The sequence below is a fragment of the Endocarpon pusillum genome, assembly GCF_000464535.1.
Source record: "Endocarpon pusillum Z07020 unplaced genomic scaffold scaffold344, whole genome shotgun sequence".
Taxonomy (NCBI): domain Eukaryota; kingdom Fungi; phylum Ascomycota; class Eurotiomycetes; order Verrucariales; family Verrucariaceae; genus Endocarpon; species Endocarpon pusillum.
Genome location: NW_006916325.1, coordinates 350982 through 366328, shown reverse-complemented (window position 1 = coordinate 366328; position 15347 = coordinate 350982). Strand labels below are relative to the sequence as shown.

At 49.0% G+C, this 15347-nt stretch overlaps 4 protein-coding genes across 4 annotated transcripts; 2 read left to right on the top strand and 2 right to left on the bottom strand.

The window, feature by feature from the left end:
* Positions 1-1057: 1057 nt before the first annotated feature.
* On the bottom strand, positions 1058-2485 carry EPUS_00573 (uncharacterized protein; the record flags this gene model as incomplete). The annotated part of the gene is made up of 2 exons (XM_007804602.1): positions 1058-2063; positions 2388-2485. 2 exons carry the CDS (start codon positions 2483-2485, stop codon positions 1058-1060), a joined length of 1104 nt encoding a protein of 367 aa, XP_007802793.1.
* A 571-nt stretch (positions 2486-3056) lies between these two features.
* On the top strand, positions 3057-4084 carry EPUS_00572 (uncharacterized protein; the record flags this gene model as incomplete). The annotated part of the gene is made up of 2 exons (XM_007804601.1): positions 3057-3100; positions 3154-4084. 2 exons carry the CDS (start codon positions 3057-3059, stop codon positions 4082-4084), a joined length of 975 nt encoding a protein of 324 aa, XP_007802792.1.
* Positions 4085-5620: 1536 nt separating this feature from the next.
* EPUS_00571 (uncharacterized protein) lies at positions 5621-6390 on the bottom strand (the record flags this gene model as incomplete). The annotated part of the gene is made up of 2 exons (XM_007804600.1): positions 5621-6248; positions 6371-6390. The coding sequence occupies 2 exons, from the start codon at positions 6388-6390 to the stop codon at positions 5621-5623; spliced, it is 648 nt and encodes a 215-aa protein (XP_007802791.1).
* A 1941-nt stretch (positions 6391-8331) lies between these two features.
* Positions 8332-10479, top strand: EPUS_00570 (uncharacterized protein; the record flags this gene model as incomplete). Its single annotated transcript, XM_007804599.1, has 1 exon — positions 8332-10479. One exon carries the CDS (start codon positions 8332-8334, stop codon positions 10477-10479), a length of 2148 nt encoding a protein of 715 aa, XP_007802790.1.
* Positions 10480-15347: the final 4868 nt, after the last annotated feature.

The window sequence follows — 15347 nt, the reverse complement described above, 5'->3', positions numbered from 1 at the left end:
ATGCTGTATTGCAGGTTATGGATATTTTGAGATTAGTTTGCGGAATGCGAGAGCTTTGATGAGAGGTTTATCCTTTTTGGGGAGAAGGTGGTTACGTAGTGCTTGCTTGCTTGCATGAGCTGTGGAAGTCTTAAGCATTACCACCAGCTGCTGCTGCTTGAGTCCTCTGAGTCGCATCACCAGTAATAACGTGAATACGGAATACTTATCACGACAATCCTGATACTCCTCCCTTCTTATCGTACACGTTCCTTACCCCTCCATCTTTTGGGGTCCAGGGAGGGGATGAAGGCCCGGGATGAAGACGGATACTACTACTACTACTACTACTCGGTCAAATATCAGACCCCGTATCTACATCTTGTACATAGTGTCTCACCTACGCACCAGTTGATTCATCAGCATCGAAGTCTTCTGCCTAGATCCCGCTTGGGATTTGGCCCGCCAAATGACGGAAACTATACTCCGTAGAGCTCTCTACATTACGGAGGGGAAAATACTTGATGAGAGTTGGGGCGGAAGATGCCGCTTTGGATATTTGACAGTAGACAGACAGGACCAGTTTGAGCAGATATTGATTTGGTCCAGAAAAATGGCCTGACTGGGTTGCCTGTGTGGACGTCTAGAATACTATTTCGGTATCGGTTTCGGAGCTTTATGCTACACATGCCATGGCCGGTGCTTCGGTTTGAACACGACGGAGTCTGCAGGAGGATGATGCGGAGTGATGCTGTGCCGGGAGGAGCAGAAAGGGTGTCCATTATTCATTGCCCATTTCAGAGGTTTACCTGGCACACAGAGCAGGCCCACTGATTCAGATGCACAATGGTCGGAGCCACAAGAAGCCTTGGCTTATCGAGGGAACCAGGGTATGGTGTGTGGTTAAAGGAGTGGTGGGATTTGAACCAGTGCCGCCTGAGTAACAAGGCTCAGATGGGATCCTTCTCCTCCTGGTTGTCACCTGGTTGCGTACATGGTCCTTTCGTGGCCACAGAGCGAAGGCAAAAAGCGGGAATTTTCATTTCCATAGAACAACCTATGGGAACAAGGAACCCCTTCACCTCCATTTCCCCCAAGTCCCTTGCGTGGCCGCCTTGAGATCATCTACATTTAAAATGTCTACACCTTCCTCTATCAACACATTCCACACATGATCCCGTAATCCTCTGGGCCAGAAGGGTGTTTCCCAATATCGTGCTTTTAGGCCTTGATTGTGGGCACCTCTGACCTGGGCGCGAATGTTCTCAAGCTGGATGGTGCTCGGGTGTGACCAGACCGTGCCTATGGAAGCATCGAAACTGGTTGAGGCGTAGTAGGAGTTGGTAGGGTTGTATAATGAAGCATCTGCTGGGGCATTGCCGGAAGCGCCTTGCTTGCTTTCCTGGCCGGACGATGGAACTTCCACGGACATTTTATCGAGCGGGGCATCGAAAAATATGTCACGATATGTAGAGTTGGAGGTGAGAAGGTCGAATGGTGCGTTCCCTGTTGCAACAGCCGTAATAGGTCTTTCTATCCTGGATGTGCCATCGAAATATGTGAGGTAGTCGGCCTGTCGAAGTGGGTCTAGTTGAGCTTGAACATATGGCCAGAGGGTGTGACCATTACTTTTGAAGTCTATGAGTAATACTAGCGTTTGCGCGGGATCGGTATCGAAGACGCCGTTCAGTGTTGAGTCACGGTTAGGATGGAACTTGGTTGTTGGGTTCTGTTTGGTAAGTATATCTAGTAGTGGGTTGATGTAAAGACTTCTGAAGGTACGATTGGAGGTAAGAGCTGACGTGGAGTGTCCAACGTATAAGTCGTCATCCACCAACCATAAGTCCGCTTCAACACCAATACATCCAGCTTGGAGAGCGCTATACACTGGCACTTTTCGCCAATAATCGTTGTGCGAATGGCATGGTACTGGTTGGATGTCTCGAGAGAAGTCTGTTGGCCAATGCAGAAGACCTTGAGCTGTCTTGCTAGGATCACCCCAATGATCAACAATATATGCCGCTTGATTTGGGAAAATGGCGGCCAATGTGAGAAAAGACAAGGAAACAAACTGTATAACACCTCTGTAAGAGGGAACTATCAGTGAGCAAGGATGCCATGAAGAAGAGGGCGAAAGAAAGACTGACAACACCAGTAAAGTGATTACAACAAAGGATAAGCCAATGCGAAGATATCTTGGTTTAGCTCTAGTCGCTGGTCTTGACTTGCTTCTCCTCCCTCGAATAAATCTAGCACAGAACGGTGCATATCTATGAAACCTCGCCTGCCAGTTTCTTGGTATGGAAGTCTCCACAAGCGGAGCATCAGCAAAGTCGAAAGAGCTCTGCCGTGAAGAGCTTTCAATAGGTTCTCCCTCTGCTCTTTCAAGATCGTCGTCTTGGTCGTACAGTCTTTCATCATCAATTCGTCGTCCAAGTAGAGGCTCGTTGTGGAGCTTGGGAGAGTGGCCACCTGAAAATGTAGGAGGATTATCTCTGGATGTCATGATGAACTGGTGGGCCTCAAATGTTTCAAGGAACAGCTAAGAAGTTGCTCGCTTGACAGCGACGCATCCTCTGGACTCACATAACAAACGTCTTGGAGTCTGGGAAATAAGAAGAGACTGGATTTATTGGACCTCACAGGCAATCTAGCCAAGCATTTACCAGCCTCACTATCATCGCCTTACTAGGCTCCTTACTACGTGTATGGGGGAAAAGGATCATTGTTAGGCTGGTGCTAGTAGCGGCTAGTTATGATACAGCGCCACACAGGATGATTCGCTGTATTTGAAAAGACTGAGCAAATGGATATCGCTCGTTAAAAAGTTCAGATACACAATAAGAGTACAGAAATGTGTTTGTGCTTCTCTAGTCAAGTATTTTGTGGTTCTTTTTTTGAAGGAATGGAGATGTATAGATCATTGGAGAATCTGTTGAACAGCTGTTTCGGAGCAAGCTTACAAGCGTCAACCTAACAATATTCATGCTCCCCACTCGTAGTAGCTACATATTCTATCCACTTTCTGAACTACCTTTCTTGTCGCATTCATTGAACAGACTGTTCTTGCTTAAATAATGCCTCACAAGCACAAGAGGCAACGCAGGGATGAAGGAGCTTCGTAAGACACCTTTCTACAATCTAGCGGGGTGTCCCTAATTATTTCCCCCTAAGCTTTGACCTCCCGCCAACGTCCATTGCAAAGTCACTCCCAGCCTTCCACAGAATAAAGCCAGATGATGAACGCAAACGAAAGCGAAAACATGACGAGACTCGAGCCAATGCAGACGGCTCAAAAGTCACAAACCTCAAAGACGATACTCCTCGCGCATTCGCACGTCTCTTGAACTATCAAAAGATAGGGAAGCAGCCTGCTCACACTCTTGATGATGGTATTACCGTAAAAGGCATCAAGCGCAAGCGGGATGTAGAAGATACAACCAAGACAGCATTGAAAGCTAAGGAGCTGCCCACCGCGACTTCAAAAACAGCTACAAACAATGCCCTCGACATAAAGATCCTCCCAGGCGAGCGACTAGGCGAATTCTCTGCCAGAGTGGACCAAGCTCTTCCGATCACCGGTTTACGAACCAAAGGTCAGACAGGCAGTATCAAAATTCCAGGAATCAAGGCGGAAGAACGTAAGACCAAGCACAACCGCCGGTTGGAGCGGATGCAGAAGCAGTGGCGGGAGGAGGAGTCACGAAGGAAAGCGAAGCTAGAAGAGGAGATGGAAGAGAAGGAGGATGAAAGAGAAGAACAGCAGCTTCTCTGGGGAGGAGTTAAAGCTGGGAGGAAGAAGGGCAAGAAGAGGATAGGAGAAAAGAATACTAGTGGTGAGGATGAGGATCCCTGGGCCGAACTGGAAGAGAAGAGGCGAGACAGCAGGCAGAAGAATTTGCAGGATGTTGTACAGGCCCCTCCTCAACTGAAGGGAGTGAAGGGTAAGTTCAAGGACTATGTGGTTGCTGGTGTCGATGTGGGCGATGTGCCTGGTAGAGTGGGAAGCTTGAGGAAAAGGGAGGAAATCGGGTCCGCAAGAAGAAAGGTCATCGAAGAATACAGGAAAATCACCAGAAGGAAGAATCAAGTTAACCAAGTATGAGAGGATTATCAGCTATGAGCGACCGAGATCTGTTCCCTTAAATGGCGCTGAGGAACACAGAGCCAAGCGACAATCTCACGCGGGACCTCGATGGGCGAAGATCTGTTTCCAAAGGGTTGAAGTATTTTCTCCATATTTTCTCCCAACTTTCTCCTCGCCAAGCATATATACTCGACTAAGAAAACCATTCAAAGACCCATCAGCTTCGCAGACAGCCGCTTTCGCATTCAACCCCGCCAGCGTAGCAGAGCCACCGATGACTCAAACCCAAGATCTCCCTTCACTCATCTCCCATTGACCTCTCAGCGCCCACCTACCTCTCCTGCCTAAGTCTACTCTGCTGCCTCGCCTCCACCTCCCTTATGAAGCAACACCTCTCACACCGGCACCCAGCCACACATCGATCAGACCACGACCCCATCATGCTCCACGTGCTCGGGTACAGACCCGGTTGGCAACCTTTACAGCGGCATCCCGCTGGATGCTCAAATTGGATAGGGGAAGGGTGGTCGGATCTCTGTTTTTGTCTTTCTCTGCGCGATTTTTGTGACGAGGGCACCGAGCAGGGGTTTTTATACGCATAGTGTTTGGTATCGTCGGGTTGGGAGGCCATTAGGGGGATGAGCTCTTGTTGGACACACTTTTTGGAGTTTGATGCAGATGTAGATGGGTGTAATGGTGTGTAGGAGGGGGAGGAGGAAGAGGATTTAAGTTTACCTAGGCATGGTCCCATTATTGATGTCAATATGCTAGGGTGTATGGATTGTGAAGTGGGAGGCCGAGTGTATAGGGCCACAGACAGAATTTATTAGAAACAATAGAATGAATAGGATCTTCCTCAATCAGGATCTCCGGTGACGAAAATGTTTTCTATCTTCTTTATGTACTGGACGATCATCACCCATGCCGAAATACCGAACGGAACTAAATCAGAATCAATACGTTTTATGCTCCAACGTTGTTTAACGAACTGCTAGTGACAACGTGGCCAGGGGAACGTGAAACATACTACCTGCTATCTACCAGTACTGGCCGGATCGTCCGGGAAACACAGCCGCGGAGGAAGCAGGACCATATGTTTCTGAAGGCTTCGGAGTTGTTTTTCAAGTACCAAGATATTTTGATGAGGCATGGGCAAGGGAGCGATGTAAAACCGACCACGTGACCAAAGGAAACGAACAGCCTTTTGCGACAGACACCATTGGATTTAGGTATTTGTTCTCTGTTGAGTCTTGCTATGTATTCTTCATAGCCTCCTACGCCCAGTCACCCTATGCTGGGAACGACATCTCGTCTCCTAGCTGATCTGCCCTGTGGGCAAATTGAAACGTGATGTTGTTATTCAATATCCAGTATCTTCCCAAACCCAAACATTCCTATCTTGCGTTGACTTTCACATCGTCGTAACCCTCAATGGTCAGCATTAACATGCATTAGATTATTATGTACAGGAAAGTAGACCAGATGATGGGAGAATATGTACACGTTTGAAAGGTTGTTTCAAGAACGACATGGTTCGTGACATGTCGTACCCCATCAAGCACAGTCCTGAAGGGCTAGCGTTTCGAGGGTTACAGGCGAGCATTGGGCAGCCCAGTAACGGTCGTAGAGGTTGTAAAAATTGCCGCTGAGACATTGGTAGAAGATGTTCGAACCACCAAGAGCCAAGCTGCCATTGCTGCAAACCGAGAACCCTGAGGTGTAGATGGCGCCGGCTTGTGGTGGAGCATCAAATTGGAATTGGAAGTTGGACGCAATGTATCCTGTTCGACCCTGGGCATCTTTGAGGACACCATCGTTGAGAGTGAGTTCAAGGGTGCCTTCACTCTTGCAAGCGACAAGGCGGGTACCGGCGCTGCTCGATGCTGCAGGATCGGTAGCAGCTAATGCCTGTGGCTGGGCATCTGAGACTCGAGAGACTAGCGTCCTAGTGCTGGCTTTGGCTCGGGTTTGACCATCGGAGATCTGGGGTACCGGTGCAGCTGTGACTACCGATGCTTGAGGCAGTCCATCTCCAGTCTGGCTGGCTGGCATCATGATCATAGTGTGCATGCCACCTTGAACTTGGCCATCCATGATCATAGACACAGGTGCCATGGTATATGTGGGGACCTGTGGCTGACCATCGGCGATCTGTCTAACAGGCAGTCCTTGTGGTTGTCCCCTACGTATTGTTAGCCGTGCTCGATGCTTCATGGTATATGATCTGCTCGGATATATAAGACACTTGCCTCTTCGCCGGTGCTGAACCGGTGGTGACATTCATAGCAGCAATACCAAACGAACCAGGTGTCGAGCCCGTGCATCCTGGAGGTGGTACGCCGGTGGGTGAGATTGCAGCGGTTACAGCTTGAGGGAAGGGCGATGCCTTGACCACTACAGCCGCTGCAAAGACAGCAATTGTGTAACGCATAGCTGCAGTACAATTTACCATCAAGGAAGATATGTAGTGAAACAAGGAAAATGAACGGTATGCAAGAGGAATAGGAAGACCTTGCGAGATTGGGAGAAGTGAACTCCAATGTTCGGACATTGCACAGATCTGCAGCTCTTTAACAGTCGAGAGACAGACATGGCCATCAAATGGTGATGGCATGAAAGTAGCTTTCAACATACCAACCCTCCTGTTAATGACAAACCTAATTTCCCCTTACTCGGATTGGTAGGACAGCTAGAGTGAACGTTCGATGTTACTGGTGGTGACTGACAAGCTATGAAGCCTGTGCGGAGTACGCGGATTTGCCATTTCGATCATGATGGCATTTGTTATCTGAAATGGATGAGAAAGGTGTGTATTGCATTCCCGACCCCCTGATTTTGAAGTAATTGCTGTCCAGGAACGCTTCTAATTTACTTAAGTTAGTGCTAACTAGCCCTGGGGAGCTTGATTGGAGACGGAGATTAAAGGTTGGGAGGAAGGCTGGAAGGAAGGCTGGGTGGCTGGAGGCTGGGCGGCTGGCGGCTGGCGGCTGGGCGTTGGGCATGTGCCACTGCAGTGGATGTCGCGCCTGTCAAGGGGATGCTTGCTTACCACTCGTGCTCCCTTCTTTAAACTATCCAAGGAATCAACCTTGTGAACAGTTTAGTAAGTAGGTTTGGATGTACCGGCCAAGGACCCTGATGTGGTAGAGTCTTCGAATAGACATGGAATGTGACGATTCAATGGAGGCTCCGCAGATACTGCCTGGAACTGAATGATCCATTCCCTACTTTGGAAGCTGGCAGTAGTTATAAGTGGCTAGATCTTGAGCGATGTTCGCTTACAAATTGTGATCCAAATCTCAACCCTGGCGACGAAACGATGCATTCGATTTTGCCCTGCTCTGCTCCAAGATACTACAATACAGCACTCCGTAGAGGTGATGGTCATTATATTGCGAGACATTCTGCATCCTCTAAAGTTTCCACAACAGGTAAGTAGCGTCATCTGGTCCCATATTTGATTCCGACACTGCTCTCATCATCCTTCTAACGTACCAATTATCATGTTATGTTCTATCATCAAGTAGGTACAGCGTTTCCAGGCGGTTTCCCGCTGCGGATTACAGTACTGATGACTACTCTGTATTTGAGTTGGGTCGCCTCTTCTTGCGGCCAGTGGAGCTCGCATTCATACACAGACTTCCCCTGCGGACGATGGCTACGAAACCGGTCAACTGGCTTCCGCCCGCGCCCCTGCTTGTGCACTTAATCCATTTATAGCTTTATACGGTCTGGAGATTGTGATATTCATTTCACAAATCCTTGTTGTTCCGCGAAGGACGCCATTTTCTTTTGTTTCACGAGATTCGAGACACACCGAGTCAGAGCATTAAATAGCTTCCAGATCAATGAACGTCAAACAATCCGAAACGTCAAAGGTGTTCAAATCTGCTGGATACCCAAATCATGCAGCCCTAGAATCTGCTCAAACACACCTGGGATCTTGCAAAGATCGTGCAGATAATGACGTTACATAATGACGAGACGCGTTTATGGTCTGCGCCGTCGACAACCCAGAGTCACGAATTAATAACGTCAAGAGACTCGATGGGCGGTCCATCAAAATCCTTGGTATACAGAGAAGAACCTGCTGGTCACTAGTCAAGAGGTCAGCTCATCACTATCAGACATTTGCTCTGGTGCAATTTATCAGCTCTACATGAAACATTTCCTTCTTGCGTTCATTTGCTCGGTCTACCAATTGTCTATTACGCCGATGCCGCTTCCATCCTACCATCAATGCTAACATACCAGATTCTAAGATCATGGTCGACCAAGACCATGGACCTCGATTACCTCAAAGGCTTCCTATGCGTGCTCGGAAAAGCACATCATCAGCATTGAGGAGTCAGATAGCTAGCGCATCCGGCAATGCTCAAGCAGCACCACCTAAGATCAAACCCGATCAAGACCATGGGCCTCGATTACCTCAAAGGCTTCCAATGCGTGCTCGGAAAGGCACATCCTCAGCATTGAGGGGTCAGTTAGCTGGCGCATGCGGCAATACTCAAGAACCACCAACTAAGATCATACCCGATCAAGACCATGGACCGCGATTACCTCAAAGGCTTACTATGCGTGCTCAGAAAGGCACATCTTCAGCATTAAGGAGTCAGCTAACTAGCGCATGCGGCAATGCTCAAGCAGTACCACCACCTTTAACATCGCTCTCGGCGATCCTTGATCCCTATCCCTTGGTCGCTGGTATGCCGATACCGCGATCAGCACAACTCCCCTCATTGTCTGCGAACCCAAGGGTTCACGGAGGTGCTGCAATGGAGTCTTTAGTCCCATCAGATCCCGAGCCCACAGAAGGGAGGGTTCGTACATCCCAAGCGGGAGGAGGCAGTTTCCCCTTGGAACAAGGCACAAAATTACCTGCCTCAACTGCTCGGAGAATTGGAGCGACAGAATCAGAGGTCCAAGGAGCGAGGCCATACTCTACAAGCCCAAACATGGACGTACCTTATCTTCTCCGCTTACAGGATCGTGAAGCTCGGACACCTTCACTATCTTCCGCTTTCTCACGATGTCTGATGGATTTTCCAAAGGGTTTCGAAATCATACCGACATCTGGAGAAGGTTACATGTGTGGGTTTGGGGCAGTCATTAATACTATGACCGCAATGCATCCTTCCTTACCACGGCCTACAGTCAAAGATCTACAGAACGTCCTTAATTCGTCAGCATATGTAGAAAGTACCGCAGAATTTGGACTAACCAATACTGACAACTTCCATGTTGACCAAATTGGAGCTGCTTTATACTTCTGGGGTACGATTCACCATGGTCTCAATCTTCAACTGGGCTATATTCCTAGCGGTCAAATCCCACAGTTGGTACCTCATCCAAATGAAGATCCAACAATTGTGATCTGGATCTCCAATGATAACGCCCAGCTTCTAGAAGACCAGCTTCCAGAAGACCAGACACTTATGCCAACAATCTTGAATCATTTCTCTGGTGTCAAGCCATTAAAGGACAAGGATTCAGACGATAGTGATATTAATGAGCAGAATGATCAGAGTGATGTGCGTGCTACGCCATCGATAGCGTTATCAGAAAGCCCAGCATTGGTGGAAGAGTCAGAAGTATTGGATGTGCTAATGTGGCTCGCGCCCTCAAATTTACCCAAGCTACAAGATGTGTCCGGAGGAAATTACAAGCGGAGAGAGCGAGAGGCCGAACATGATCAGGCTTCGAGGAAGAAGCAGGCTTATTACTGTACTCCCGAATCCCGCTCGCAGACAGGTGAAGGAGCTGCTGTCTCAGCCGTTGATCCGACCGGGCGTCAGACAAGGGGAGAAGCCGATGCCGCACCCAGTAGAGGGACGGATTCCGGCAGAAGTGAAGGAGCTGCCGTCCAAGTTGAGGGACATCCATATACGCATGCAGTCGTCCATGAAATTGACGTGCGTGAAAGCTACATCAACAAGTGCCAAGGAGAACTGTCACCCAATAAACACAGATTTCCAGACAGCCGTGTTGGAAAGCACAAGGCTATACTGAGAATATTGAAACGGAGACAGCAGACTCTTGCTGGCGACATCAAAGAGATGGAAAGAATGCCACGGCCCCAAGAATATGGTTCCACTGTCCGAAGAATACTGGACCAGAGTAAGGATCCTGAGTCGCGTCACAACCTGTTTCGAAGAGAGCTAGAGGGGTTGGTCAGATGTGAAATTACACCTGACAACAAGTCTATGATTGCAGAACTCATATGTGTCATAAAGGAAGTAATCAAGGTAAATGACCCTGTACCCAGGAGCCCTGGGGGACGACTTGTTAGAACCAGTGCTCGGAAGGCAGCTGCGTCTTTTACTCGTTATGCAGCTGAAAGCCGGCTAGAGGACAATCGGACCCGCGCCAGGATAAGGCGTGCCAGACAGGAGCGTGCGGCTCGGGTACGCTAAACGGGACCCGTACTGCTAGTGAGCGTGTTCCGAAGAATGAAATCAATTGGCGATAAGGATGGTACTATTGCTTACTTCCTAAATCCGCTTAAGGAAGCGAAAGGGTTCGTTAATACATCAAGTTGCCCACTCGGGATTTGAAACCTGGAATGGAAAACTGCCAAGGGGACTATACAACAACAGTCTCACGCAACTGGTGCAATTTACGAATCACCGAGCTGGGCAGCTGCAGATACTACCACGAGGAGTGTCTGGAAACCTTCCGGTGTATGACGTGTGGAGCTTGCTCAACATAAACCCGGAAAGAAAAGGCATGAAGTATTCAAAATACCTGGATACTAGCAAGTCCCAACTGCAAACCAAGAGATAAACACGCGCCTCTGAAAACATGTGTCCAATTGGTCTCTACTCGAAATGCAGTCAGAGCTGAGGTTCAAATTCGGGAGAGCCTATGAAGGGGGCATACTGCAAATTGCCTTAGATCCCCGTTCCTTTGGTGATACGTTGTGAGTACATCGATGTCCTCATCTTACATGAGTCGAGAATTATACTTCTATCTCAAACAGGAGATCGAAATTGGAACTTTAATACAAGCAGACATGGCGAAGCAGACAGCCTCGGAGTCAACGCCGGCCAGCAGTCGTGGACATTATGAAGCTCTTGTTCTGATATCCTACTAGTCGATCATGGCCGAAGGCTGGCGCTAGGATTCGAGTCTTTTATATCTCGATTTTTCTTCGCAACGCACGTGTTCGCTCAGCTCAGACCAGAGACGGAAGCGCTCAAGCCTTCTCGCAGTCCGGCAGTTATTCCAAGCATCATCATGTCGGAACGTCTTCATCTACCTTCTGAAAAAAATGCGCGTCAACCTCGCCCCGGAAGTGGGACTCTAATGACTGATATTGATTTCTTCGGTTCCGACGGATCAAGGTCATCTCAGAAAAGTCGTGGGCTGGATGACAGTGGAGATGAGGTACCACCGTGGGTGCTTTTCACATGAATTCCCGCATCATCATTGTCGCCATTCTCTGGGCGTACCTCCTTGGGGTAGCCCATTCATGCGCGCATCATTGGGGGGAGAAAACATCGTCTCGACCCGTGAATTCTGCTCATACCACGAAGCATAGAGGGGACCGCCGCGCTCTACTTAGAGTGATAGAGCTATCCCATGCATGAGGTAGGTTATGACGAACCAGAAACGCAGAACACCACTGTGCATCACTAGCTATCGAAGTATTATATCGTGACGAGAAGAAGAGTAAAAGAGATACACTATAGAGTACTAATTACAATAGAGTAAATATATGAACCAAACTATCCTCAATTCGTAGCCCTTCATAGCTTGATAGATACAGGAAAAAGGATCACACCTTCCAACAGAGACTTCCTCCTCTTCTCACTCTGCACACAAATGATGCTGATCCTCCTCTCCACCGCCTCCCTTCCCCCGTACTTGGCCAAAATATCCCCGTTCTCGCGATCACTCCTCTCTCCACGGCGGATTAAAAGGGGCTCTTGGAAACTAAGCAGTGCCTCAATGCTCTCTAGACAGCGATCCTTGGTCTCCGGGCAGAAGAAATACACGATCGGGATCCAAATCAAATCCAATGCGACAATGAGGAGGTAGGTGCGCGATTTGATTCTGCCGAACATGATGGGATTGACGAGGACAGTCCAGCCGACGCCGATGGCTCACCCCGTGATGTTGAAGCCGTTTCCCTGGGTGCGCATCTCGGAGGGTAAGATCTCGGCTGGGATGGGGAATGCGGGGTGGCCTCAAGTGGCGGCGTAGATGAGGCTGAAGAGGAAGAGCATGGTTATCGTGGGCTGGGGCGTTAGGTGCGACCTTGTCTGGGTCGTTGAGGGGGCTCTTGTATAATATGGCGGTGATGAGATTCCGAGACGGTCCACGATCTACGCGCTAGTAATTGCAGGGGTCATGCAGACTTGCTGTCTGCTGCTAGGGCGCAGATCTCGAGGTATTTGTCCTCGGCTGCTGGGGTGAAGCCGCCTCGGATTCAGATCAGGGCCTGTGTTGCCTTTTCGAATTGTCCGACTGCTAGGAGAAGGGATGGCAAACACTGGAATGCGAGGAGAGAGCGCCACCTGACGTCAGATTAGCCGTTGTTGAGGAAGATAGACCCAAGAGAGCCAGGAGACGACAGAAATGCCGAGGTAGCTGGCAATAAAGTTATATCCCAGAAAACCTCCGCGGTGGTCCGAAGCAGAGACTTCGGAGATCAAGACCAGGGTGATGCCAGTTAAGGTATCAGTTCCAATTTCAGCGATGACACGCGCAATCAGAACGAAGTCGAGGTTTTGAGTGGCTGCTCGCAAGGCACCTCCAATCAAGGCGAAGGAGCAACCCTAAAAGACGCCGTTGAGCCAGCCGATGCGATCAGCAGCTCATCCACCAACGGAGCATTCGAAAATGCATCTCAAATCATAAATACTGACGATTCTCCATGGGTGGTGATTTTGATGACAGTGCCGTCAGGATCGCTAACGTCCACTTCTGTAACATATAGAGGAGAAGCATTCACGCCGCCCGTTACACCTTGGTCATAGCCCTCGAAGAAGTTGGAGATGAGAAAGAAGGGCGGGGTGGCGGTATTGAGCTGCTTTGGGGAGACGTTTTTCCAGATTGTACTGTACCCTATCATAGTGCGTTGGGAGACAACATCACCATGGCATCAGAGAGCAGAGGACAAAGTGACTTCAACGCCCATAAGGGGAATAATAGATGCAAATTATAGTAGTGATCAGAGATGGAGATTATGCTGTTAGGGGAGAGAAGGGGAGGAAGGGAGTTGAAGCTCTTATTGTACCTTGCGTCAACAGGCATTGACATCTGCATGATTATCACAGGAGAATGCCCATGGACATCTGGGACTAGCATGTTAGGTCGCAGGATATACCCATGTGGAATCCGGGACATGCATAAGGTAGGGGGAGAACCCCTAACAAATGGCCCAAATTTATGGATGGTTGGTCATTACGTAGTAAGTGATTAAAATTGTCGGCGGTGGAGGCCAAGGAGGAGTTTACGGTTGAAGGCACCTCGATGGAGATAAGGTAGTAATAGGCGAGAGGAAGTCCCCCCCCAGGGCAATCGTAGCCGCCAAGCTTTAAACGCCCTACCCAAGAGTAGCTTTTAGACGTTTAGCCCTTTAGCAAGAGTCCTTCGCCCACGCTTACATGGTCGCCGCCACTTTCCCCTCGCTCCTCTCCGTCTTCTGCTTATTGCTTCTCTAAGGGAGATTCCCGCTTGGTAGAACCCCATACATGAGAACACATGGACCACTCGATTTGACTGTTCTTGGCCTGAATCCGGGAACTTTCATGGACAGCATCGATGGAGCTTTTTGCCGTTTTAGAAGAAGAGCCAGACACGCCCATGCACTTGGAGCTGCTAAAGTATGATGAGATACCTTTGCCACATGTAACCAAGAAATGTTTCATGAAAATGATCCTCCACAACACCACCATTCCGGAGGAACTGGCCGAAGTTAACGTCATTTTAGTAGACGTGTTCACAGATGCAGTCCTGCAGTTTTCAAGAAGCACAACGTTCCTCTCGACAAAGTTGATGTGTTCGGATCCAAAGGGTAGACCATTTAACCTTTGTCAATGCCTGAAAAAGGTCAAACGAGATTAGCCATGACCATGGCTGAAGGGTTTTTCTTGGCTTCAGGGACGGGCATCACATCTATCTCTGCCTTGCAAGTTAGTGATCAAGCGGCAGGTCATCAGATTGCCCCTCTGATTGCCGTCTTTGATGCGCTGCTCCTGGCACCATCCGAAAAGCTCTGGGCATGCCAGAATACTGGTGGGGTTGCAAATGTCTGCTTCATACATCCAGATGTGCACGGCAAGCTCAATCAGGAATTTTTTTAATCCCGACACTGGTCCCGGAAATGTCTCTATTAATGCGACTGTGCGTCGTTTTATTAAAGGTGAAATTGGGTACGACAAGAACGCGGAGGAGCTGTTGCAGGGCATGTCAACCAAGAGCTCGTGGATGAATTCTTGAGCACACATCCGTATTTTGCTGCTTATTCCCCGGACGACAGGACGTGAGGTATTCAGAGATATTATCACACATAACTCGATCAAACGTGGCACAAAGTTGAAGATGTCTCCAATCGATATTGTAACGACTGTGACCCGAATCAGCGCACAAGCCATTATGGATCATGGTCAACGCTACTGCCGACCTTCAAGTGGAGATCACATCGACGAGATCTTCATATGCGGAGGAGGTGTCAAAGAACGGAATACTACCTCCTACCTTCAGTCTCGGTTTCCCGACACCAGGACCATGATGCCCGACAAGGCCGGAATACCAGCAAATGCTAAGGAAGTAATCACGTTTCCTTGGCAAGCGATGGAGGCTGTCGTCGGCAGGTCAACACCAGTACCCTCCAGAGTTGAGACGAGGCAATAATATGTCTTGGGCTAAGTCAGCCCGGGCAAGACTTGCCAAAATGCAATGACACGAGGCATAGCGTTTGGTGGTGACAGAACACATCTTCGCCCAGTGCAGGATGTGATTGATTATACTGATGGGCAGGTCATCTCGAACGCCTGGTAGGTCATGTCTGATGGAAGCGAGTTGTTTTGGAAGACTTTCAGCAACTTGTAGTTGCAGCACCATACTCTGCTTGTTGCAGCGGCGTCACCGAACCTGGTCTAGCGTGTTCTCATTACCACACCGCCAAGGACTCATCTTGGCACACTTCAGTGACATAATCCTCACGTAGTGATGTAGTGGTGTTCTGCTTTTCGAATTGCGCCGAATAATGGATCCTAACGGACACATGTAGCGGATACTCACCCTATGAGATAGCATTATTGTTCACTGAAGT